The 11,426-nt window shown below is 31.5% G+C and overlaps 1 protein-coding gene across 1 annotated transcript; it reads left to right on the forward strand.

Annotated features, from left to right (window-relative positions):
* Positions 1-5,317: 5,317 nt before the first annotated feature.
* Positions 5,318-6,630, forward strand: LOC139489426 (uncharacterized). The gene is made up of 2 exons (XM_071275747.1): positions 5,318-5,578; positions 5,896-6,630. Exons 1-2 carry the CDS (start codon positions 5,318-5,320, stop codon positions 6,628-6,630), a joined length of 996 nt encoding a protein of 331 aa, XP_071131848.1.
* The last annotated feature ends 4,796 nt before the right edge of the window (positions 6,631-11,426 follow it).

Consider the following 11,426-nt stretch of genomic DNA (forward strand, 5'->3'; position numbering starts at 1 on the left):
ATGCTTGTATGGGATATAGCAGTTACTCCTGACAACGACATCCTACTGGCTACAGGGAAACCTAGACTGGTGAAGATCAGGCCAAGATCCAATAGACTCACCGATTCAAACTTCTGCGCAGGAACCGCTCTCATGAGTGTGCATGTAACCAAAGCTAACAGGGTTATAGCAGGTGGACGGAAATTTGTTGTTGTTATGGATACAGATGGTAACCTTCTGAAAAGGTATGAAAATGATATGAACCGTAAACCTTATTTTGATGGAAATATTTTGTCTATCACTAGTACAATTAATGGTCATATATTTGTTATACAGAGAACTAATAATCCAAAAGTGTTCGTGTTAGGTAAAGACGATATAATGATTACACAGGACATCCGCTTGTCAATAGTCACAACAAGTTCCATCCAATGTCAGTAGTTGTCACACCAGTCGACAATGTTATTGTGGCTGACGATATCAATCATACACTACATATACTTGACAACAATGGTCACCTACTTACAACCTATAACACCAAGAACATAGGTTTAAAATATCCAAGATGTTTAGCCAGTACAATGGAAGTATTATATATAGGATGTCTAGGTGGGGGAAAACTATACCAGATGAACATCAAGGGATGCTAATTTTGTTGCATATAACGAACAAATCTTAAAACTTAATACTACAAAATCAATATGCTCTTGGTACAATATTTAAACTGTCATGGTTATATAATTTTAACAAATAACTTTAATCTATATATTTGTTTATGTTGAAATTATTGATGACGAATTAATCTTTTTCTTCTGATATACCTTGAGAAGCAGTTCAGAAAACAAAGACAAAATTAATTTATAAAATAAAAATAAATCATAAGAAACTTTGTGCATCTGAATTGCTTTCCTTGATTTACCTTCAACAAGAATACTTACTCATTTAAAAAACCAAGATTGTAAGTTGGCATAATAAAACTAAACCAGCAACTAATCATTAAGAAGACAGCTCTTGTGTGTATAAAACTCCAGGCAATATCTAGTTTGTTTTAATGATATATATCTAACTCTGATGAATAAAAAAAGATAGAACTTTTTATCAGTTGTTTTGTGCATACTTTTTAATATACTCGTGGCAAATAAGTTCATAGGAAAAGTATGTCTAATTACTAAGGACTTTATTTTGTATCACAAGTACTATATTTTATTGCTCTTCCTTATCTGTATCAACATGTTTATTTACTTGACAAAATTTTGATAAATAATAATTTTTTTCTACAATCATGCATGCATGTATCAAATCTAAGGATATCCTTTTGCTTACTGGGCATTTGTTTTCCTTCGTTCGTCGTTAACGTTTACAAAAATCCCCTTTAAAACTACTATAGACCAAACTTTGCCGCCATCATCATTTAGGTATATAAAAAGAAGATCTTGTATGATTACAATTGGAACAACAATCCACCAATTGAAAGTTCAAAACTAGTTGAAAGCAACTATACGACCTTTAACAATTAGAAAACCTTATACTGTATAGTCGGCTGTTAAAGGTCACGACATAAAAAAAAATGATGAACAAAACAATTTACGAAAAACTAAGAGCACATACATGAACCAATGACAACCACTGAACTACAGGCTTCTTGATTGGAACAGGCACATAACGAATGATGTCGGGTAAAACTTGTTTGTGAGCGCTCTACCCTCCGTAAAAGCTGGATAAAAATGTATCAGATGACCCCACCTTGCTACATAGCTAGAAATAGAAAATACGGGTAAATTGCAAGTTTTGTCTATTATCATGAAAACCGATATGTGTAGAGAAAATTTTACATGGGCAGAAATATTGAAATTATACCCATTTCATCAAAATTGTAAGACGACTTCTTTAAGGAGGTTAAATATCTGAAAAAAATCTTTAAAACTAAAAAAGGTCTCATAGGCACTTCAATAGCAAATACGATCAGGAAGATACAAAAATTGCACCTGATTACTACAATGCAGCAATCTTTTGCATATAGCTCCTCAATACTTTGGAATAATGAAATAAAATGTTGTAAAACATCGACACTTTTGAACAAAAATGTATAAATTTCTTGACTGTAAATAATTTACAACAACTCACTCATGTATTTTAATGATTTATATTTCATGTATATATACATATATTAATGTAATTTTCTCTTGTTCTACAGACAGTGTATAGTGAGAATGAATATTGCATCTACATAATATGTTCAAATTGTAAGCTTTGTAATATTTGTACTGTTTGTTCTTAGTGAGGGGCAATGTAGATTAGTGAATGCTAATTGTATCAGCCTCTTTAAATAAAGTCATTACCTATTATTTCCTTACTACATTTTTTAACTTAAATAAGTTTGATTTGTCGAAGTCGTCAGTAGTTCTTTAACGGAGTTTTGGCACTTAATGAACAATTTTCTACCTACTTCTGAAAAAGATAAAGATAAATTGTAAATAGAAATTTATCAACAAAAAAGAGATTGTATAACATTTAGAATGTACAACTGGGGTTCGTTTGTCTTCACATAACTCTTTTTATATCAAAACTAGACGTTATGGTGTTACTTCATGTATAACATATGAAGAAATTCAATTTTGTTGTGATTCAAGAGTTATATAAGACAAGTTTCATTTCGTCCAACAATGTAGCAGATAAACTTATTTGCGTAAAATATACAAAGAAATATTACTGGTCTAGGCCATCAACTTTTAGGTTAATAGAATTATTGTCTGGTGAAACACAAAACGTAGGAAAATATAACATTTTTTCTTTTAAATAAAGAAACAGTTTATTGCAAAGATATTTTGTAAACATAAAATTTCTGACTTAATTTATTGTTATTTGTACATACTGTTATTAGATATAAGATGTGGTTTGAGTGCCAATGAGACAACTCTCGTCACCATTTGTGAAAGTAAACCATTTTTGATCAAAGTACAGTCTTCAACACGAAGCCATGGCTTATTGTTTGTAATATCTCATATGTGTAAATTGTTTTTAATACACAAGTTAATGGTTTAGTCACGTTTCTCCAACATTTGATAATTAGACTAAAACAACATAAGGGATTAGGGGGTCCTCATAAGGACTGGCATCGTGATAATTTCCTGTAATTCAACTATATCAGGTCTTAACTAAAATATTGTAAAAAGGGATATTGTTAAAAAAATATTTATATCAAAACATTAACAAACCATATATTTTTGGTCGAGTATAACCAGAAACGGTTACATAATTATCTTCATCCGCCGTATTTGATTTACAAAATTAAAAAGGTTATTCAACAAAAAAATCCATATATAAACAAGGGAAATTCTAATCAATCTGAAAATTTCATAAAAAATTATGAAGAAAAAATCTCGAAATTATTTTTTTTAAAAGATTTATTTTATTAAAAGTAACATGAAAAATCGAAATGTTTACTGACTGTACCTCATTTTAGTAATGTATTCTATTACTTGATATATTTTTGTATTTGTGTTACATCTAGATGTTAAAATCTAAACCGATGCAAAACAGCCAAGTTTTATTTATGTAAAAAGTCGCCAAAAGCGATTGTCTTCTAGTGCGAAGAACCATATTATTTATTGTTATTTGTACATACTGTTATTAGATATAAGATGTGGTTTGAGTGCTAATGAGACAACTCTCGTCACCATTTGTGAAAGTAAACCATTTTAGATCAAAGTACAGTCTTCAACACGAAGCCATGGCTTATTGTTTGTAATATGTCATATATGTAAATTGTTTTTAATACACAAGTTAATAATAATTTTTAAATAATAATGTAAATAATAAGGTTACAAATTATTTTCGATCTCAGGCATTTAAAACGAAGTATTAGTTAATCAGAAATATTTAAAATAGACAATTATTCAATATACAATCAGGACTGCATCTATATCATTTGCATGATATGCATAAATAAGTTATAACAAATATGTCAATAAACTTTTAATTACTGATAAATCAACCTCGAGTTATTTAGATAAATTATGTAATTTGATTAGCTTCAACTTTAATTAAAGGTCTAATGAGTATATATTCATTATGGAACAACATCATAGGGCATTGCATCCTTAACATAAAGTTCCCCATTTATCTGGACAAATAACATTTCAAATTCAAGCTATTCTTGGATCTGATCGAATATTTTTTTTCAACATTGCTAGTTTTTTTTTTTTCTCAATCATTCGTGTATTGTTTAAAAGGATTTTGCTTTGCACTTTTTGTGAAGAACTAATTTGAAACGATCAAATACAATCAATAATATCATGTCGCATATATGTTTTGTCCATCAAGAACAGCAGGAGATATGACTGTAAAAGAACCATCCATACACTAGTTCTGCCAACAATAATGAAAATAAAATATGATCCCACGCTACAAATATTAAAGAGGATCTTACAATTAAAAGAGGGCTGCTTCATGCTCAATTCACCATTTTCTACAGAAGGAACTGCCTGTACCAATTAAGGTATACAACAGCTGTTATGTATTCGTTTAATGTGTTATGAAGTTGGGTTTTTTTAATTGGATAAGGGAATTTTCCTCGGAGTTGGGAATTTTTGTTACTTTACTTTTTTATCAATCATCATTCCTTTCAAGATAGTTTTATAAGGGTTTCAAATCATTTATAATGTACTTCAAGACTTTCGAACAAAATTGTATGTAATACAAACCATCAGATACCAGGTTTATAATTTGTAACGACAGGCAAGCAAGTCCGTCTACATCATACTCCTTAGTGATAGGCAAGCAAGTCCGTCTACATCATACTCCTTAGTGACAGGCAAGCAAGTCCGTCTACATCATACTCCTTAGTGACAGGCAAGCAAGTCCGTCTACATCATACTCCTTAGTAACACTCGAATCAAAATAGTCAAAAAACAATCATGTTATCTACACAAACAACATTTGCAATACTTATACTAATCTTTTTCATAATCATACAATGTAAAATCCTTGTATCATACTAAGACTTTCCATTAATACTCTACATGACATGTATGCACATTTAATAGCCCTGCTTGCTCATGACCAACGATAATCAGTATTCACAAGAAAACAGTAATTCTTATATATGACGGGTTACTTGAAATAGATTATAAACACATTACTTGTAGAATACCATTACCGTGTGTGTTTTGTTTGAATGTGTTGGTTTGCTTACGCATTGACCAAAACCACAATCTAGTTTTATTCAAATAATTAAATTATCATCTTTACACTTATAAAAATTATCTAATCTTATATATGGTCTAGGTAATTACTGATTAAAATTTGAAAAAAGACAGCTGCATATTTTATTTTAAATATGGCAATGTCCCTACCACAAGAACAATGTCCCATACTATGTCAGTTATGTGAAGGGGATCCTAAAGTAAAATGGAAATGTCTGGATTGTAGCTTATTACTGTGTAGTAACTGTAAAGATAATGTACATTCTAAATTCAAGTCTGAAAAGGAACATATAATTCTTGGCATAAAGGACGTGGGCCAAAAAGACAAGGAAGTGAGCCAACAATACAAAGACGTGAGTCAACAAGGCACGGAAGTGGGTCAACAATACAAAAACGTGAGTTAACAATGCACGGAAGTGGGTCAAGGATACAAGGACGCGAGTGAACAAGGTACGGGAGCGGGTCAACACTACAAATACAGGAGTCAACAAGGCGCGGAAGTGGATCAGCAATATAAATACAAAAAACTGGGTCAACAAGGCAAAAAAGTGGGTCAGCTAGGCAAAAAAGCAAACAAACAAGACACAGCAATGATTTCAATCTCTGTTCCTCACAAGGCTGGAATAAACACGTTTCGAACTAATTTTAAACTGGTATACATAAAAGAATACCAGACCAAAATGCTGTATATTAGATTTTTGGCTGTATCCAGTCCTTGGATCGTTCCTTATGGATTGGTAATGGAAATAAGGATGCAGATTGCCATCCCATTACATCCCATACAGCATTACAAAGTATCAAACTTGTAGGAGATAAATTGAGGATAATATCAAGTTATAAAATGGATGTATGGGATATAGCTGTTACACTTACCAATGATATTCTACTGGCGACAAGCGAACCAGGATTGAAGCAGATCGAGGCTCGATCTAATAAAGTGACAGATTCTGTATACTGTGAGGACATAAATAATCTGTCGAGTGTGCATGAGACAAAAGATGGAAAAGTGGTTGTTGGTGGACAGAAATGGGTTACTGCTATGGATACAAGTGGAAACTATCTAACAATATATACAAATGATATGAACAATAAACGTTTGTTTGATGGAGCTATTCGGTCAATAACCAGTACCCGGAATGGTGAAATTTTTGTGGTACAGAATTTCCCTTTTTCACGAGTATTTGTACTAAAGAATGAAGATGTCATCAGCATCTATACCGGACATCCTTCAGTCAACAAGTTTGATCCCACGTCAGTGGTAACCACACCTCTAGACAATGTTATTGTGGCTGAGCAATGCAATTATAAACTACACATACTGGACAACAATGGTCATCTACTGACCATCTACAATACCAAGGTCATAGGTTCGGAATATCCATCATCCCCTCGCCATTTCCATGGAAGGACTTTCTGCAGTATTATATATAGGATGCCATTCACATGAAATTATTTCTAAAACTGGAAAGCTACATACAAAATGAAAATTTTGGGATGTTAAACCAATTGCCTTTAATCCATTTTGAAATTAAAACATATAAAAATATGTGAACTGTAAATTTAACAAACAAAGGAAAATACAAAATCAATCTGATCTTGTTGTATAAAGTTCGCAGCTTATAGATGTAACAAATTACATAGATATATATATAGTTATCAGTAAATGTATTAGAAAGTATTCTCTCATTCTTTTAATATTGTTTCTATATTTATTTATACTTTAAAGTACCCTCTACCTCTAGTTAATTAAAAAAATATGTAACATGAAAAACATGCCGGGCACAATTCATTAACAACATGTACAAGAAAAAAGAAAACAAAAAATACCGAGCTCCGAGGAAAATTCAAAACGGAAAGTCCCTAATAAAATGATAAAATCAAAAGCTCAAACACATTGTATAAACGAATGGATTGCAATTGTCATTTCCTGACTTAATACAGGCATTAGTTGATTTACTAATATATAACGAATACAGCAACTATCTGAAGATATGAAGATGTGGTATCATTGCAAATGAGATAGCTCTACCAGAGACATATAATACATAATTATATGTCTCTGGCTCTACCAAAGACCAAATGATGAAAACTGAAACGCTACAACTCATCATATAAAATCGTTCCCTTCCGTGGAGGTCAAAAACACTTTGACGAATATTTTCCTTGAAATTGAAAATTTTTTAAATTTAAAAGCATCGGAAAACAGGAGGTGGCTGCACGATAGACGTAAAAATTTTACGCAGCATATTAAATTTGTAAATGACTCCATAATGGGAGATGTATAGCTTCGGCAGGTGCGCAAACTTTCTTGATCTGGATTGAAACCAGTAACAGGAGCTGGTAACTCACAACAAAGGTTTCGTCTTCAACAAAATTTGTTCACTGGGACATTGAAACGAAATTTCTCAAACAACTTCTAAACTTCAATATGTCTGCAAAACTTTTCTTAAGTTTTTAGGTCGAAAACTGAATAAGGAATTGATTGCACAAACGTGAATTGTCTTTTGCAATTCATTTGACATTTCAAGTTTCAATAGATTGGTTCATCAAATAATGTATCGGTTTGGCCAGCGTTTTGGGCCATCTTTGATGAATCTGGTTTAAATGTGTTTTATACCTGTACTTGTATTCAAATTTAAACTATCAAGTTTAAAAAAAAGGGATTCTTGATCTACATGTGTTACATCAAACTGGCAATTGGTATTACGTAGTTACTTTATTGTAGAATTGAAGTCAAATAGTCTTTCTTTTCATTTATCAATCTTTCATAAATCCACTTATCTAAACATTAGGATGATATGTCGATGACCTAGATCGATATGAATTTTCAACGGTTTTTACTACTATAGCTTTAGTCAAAATGCAAAATCATATCATCGTCGGTACTATGATGCAGCAAATTTTCAAGCTAGTTTTACATTTTTATGATCTTATGTTATATTTCATTTCATTTCTATCTGTATAACATTCAAGACAGTCCCTTAAACTTGGGATACGTGATTTTTTTAATTCAAATCTGTGTTCTTGCTCATAATCAGATGTGGATACTTACAAAATTCCAAAGATCCTTTATTTATATATATACTAATACTCTTTCGTCGTACAAAAGTCTTAACACATCTGAATTTTCTACACTTTACAAAAATATTTCCCATTCCAGCCCCAAAGACAAATTGAAAGTGTTCGTCCTGCTTTGTTTCATAAAAAAAGAATTGCCATTGTACTAACAAGTATCGTTTCTTCATGAGTGATAAATCCTACTTTGTAAAATTAATTCCGATTCAAACAAAAATTCTCGGAAACCGACATTTTCAATATGCCAGATTTCTTAATTGACAACATTTTTGTTACGTTTAGATGGTAGTTTTTTTTAACAAACAATCGGCATTCTCACGAGAACTATCTCTTCATGCCGGATCGTTCCTTCATTCACATGAGACTTATTTCATACAGCTCTGAGAAACTTCTTAGGAATAAAGAAAAGAAGTTAGCAGTATCCTTTTAACTTCACATTTAGCTTTATATATGATGTTCTCTCACTTTATGTTTAAAATTTGGTGACTGTTAAATGCATCCAATAATGCAAAACTAAAAAGTAAGATAATGCTAACTTCTTTCATTCTTTTTACGAAGCTCCTTAAGGAAGTCAGCCTAATATAAATAAAAGTACCAGTCTGCCAGAAGCGAAGTATATTTGACTCCAATAGGAATACCGATTGTTTGGTGAAGAAAAAATCCCCAACGTAACAAATATGTTGTCAATCACAGCTTATCTTGAGGTTTTGTTCATTTGATTACAATTGTCTAGCTTATCTTGAGGTTTTGTACGTTTGATTACAATTGTCTAGCTTATCTTGAGGTTTTGTTCATTTGATTACAATTGTCCAGCTTATCCTGAGGTTTTGTTCATTTGATTACAATTGTCCAGCTTATCTTGAGGTTTTGTTCATTTGATTACAATTGTCCAGCTTATCTTGAGGTTTTGTACATTTGATTACAATTGTCTAGCTTATCTTGAGGTTTTGTGTATTTGATTACAATTGTCCAGCTTGAGGTTTTGTACATTTGATTACAATTGTCCAGCTTATCTTGAGGTTTTGTTCATTTGATTACAATTGTCCAGCTTATCTTGAGGTTTTGTTCATTTGATTACAATTGTCCAGCTTATCTTGAGGTTTTGTTCATTTGATTACAATTGTCCAGCTTATCTTGAGGTTTTGTACATTTGATTACAATTGTCTAGCTTATCTTGAGGTTTTGTTCATTTGATTACAATTGTCTAGCTTATCTTGAGGTTTTGTTCATTTGATTACAATTGTCTAGCTTATCTTGAGGTTTTGTACATTTGATTACAATTGTCCAGCTTATCTTGAGGTTTTGTACATTTGATTACAATTGTCCAGCTTATCTTGAGGTTTTGTTCATTTGATTACAATTGTCCAGCTTATCTTGAAGTTTTGTTCATTTGATTACAATTGTCCAGCTTATCTTGATGTTTTGTTCATTTGATTACAATTGTCTAGCTTATCTTGAGGTTTTGTACATTTGATTACAATTGTCTATCTTATCTTGAGGTTTTGTTCATTTGATTACAATTGTCCAACTTATCTTGAGGTTTTGTACATTTGATTACAATTGTCCAACTTATCTTGAGGTTTTGTTCATTTGATTACAATTGTTCAGCTTATCTTGAGGTTTTATACATTTGATTACAATTGTCCAGCTTATCTTGAGGTTTTGTTCATTTGATTACAATTGTCCAGCTTATCTTGAGGTTTTGTACATTTGATTACAATTGTCTAGCTTATCTTGAGGTTTTGTGTATTTGATTACAATTGTCCAGCTTGAGGTTTTGTACATTTGATTACAATTGTCCAGCTTATCTTGAGGTTTTGTTCATTTGATTACAATTGTCCAGCTTATCTTGAGGTTTTGTTCATTTGATTACAATTGTCCAGCTTATCTTGAGGTTTTGTTCATTTGATTACAATTGTCCAGCTTATCTTGAGGTTTTGTACATTTGATTACAATTGTCTAGCTTATCTTGAGGTTTTGTTCATTTGATTACAATTGTCTAGCTTATCTTGAGGTTTTGTTCATTTGATTACAATTGTCTAGCTTATCTTGAGGTTTTGTACATTTGATTACAATTGTCCAGCTTATCTTGAGGTTTTGTACATTTGATTACAATTGTCCAGCTTATCTTGAGGTTTTGTTCATTTGATTACAATTGTCCAGCTTATCTTGAAGTTTTGTTCATTTGATTACAATTGTCCAGCTTATCTTGATGTTTTGTTCATTTGATTACAATTGTCCAGCTTATCTTGATGTTTTGTTCATTTGATTACAATTGTCTAGCTTATCTTGAGGTTTTGTACATTTGATTACAATTGTCTATCTTATCTTGAGGTTTTGTTCATTTGATTACAATTGTCCAGCTTATCTTGAGGTTTTATACATTTGATTACAATTGTCCAGCTTATCTTGAGGTTTTGTTCATTTGATTACAATTGTCCAGCTTATCTTGAGGTTTTGTTCATTTGATTACAATTGTCCAGCTTATCTTGAGGTTTTGTTCATTTGATTACAATTGTCCAGCTTATCTTGAGGTTTTGTACATTTGATTACAATTGTCCAGCTTATCTTGAGGTTTTGTACATTTGATTACAATTGTCTAGCTTATCTTGAGGTTTTGTTCATTTGATTACAATTGTCCAGCTTATCCTGAGGTTTTGTACATTTGATTACAATTGTCCAGCTTATCTTGAGGTTTTGTTCATTTGATTACAATTGTCCAGCTTATCTTGAGGTTTTGTTCATTTGATTACAATTGTCCAGCTTATCTTGAGGTTTTGTTCATTTGATTACAATTGTCTAGCTTATCTTGAGGTTTTGTTCATTTGATTACAATTGTCTAGCTTATCTTGAGGTTTTGTTCATTTGATTACAATTGTCCACCTTATCTTGAGGTTTTGTTCATTTGATTACAATTGTCCACCTTATCTTGAGGTTTTGTACATCTGATTACAATTGTCTAGCTTATCTTGAGGTTTTGTTCATCTGATTACAATTGTCTAGCTTATCTTGAGGTTTTGTTCATTTGATTACAATTGTCCAGCTTATCTTGAGGTTTTGTTCATTTGATTACAATTGTCCAGCTTATCTTGAGGTTTTGTTCATTTGATTACAATTGTCCAGCTTGTCTTGAGGTTTTGTTCATTTGATTACAATTGTCTAGCTTAT

The sequence above is a fragment of the Mytilus edulis genome, chromosome 9 (genome assembly GCF_963676685.1).
Source record: "Mytilus edulis chromosome 9, xbMytEdul2.2, whole genome shotgun sequence".
In the NCBI taxonomy this organism is placed as follows: Eukaryota; Metazoa; Mollusca; class Bivalvia; order Mytilida; family Mytilidae; genus Mytilus; species Mytilus edulis.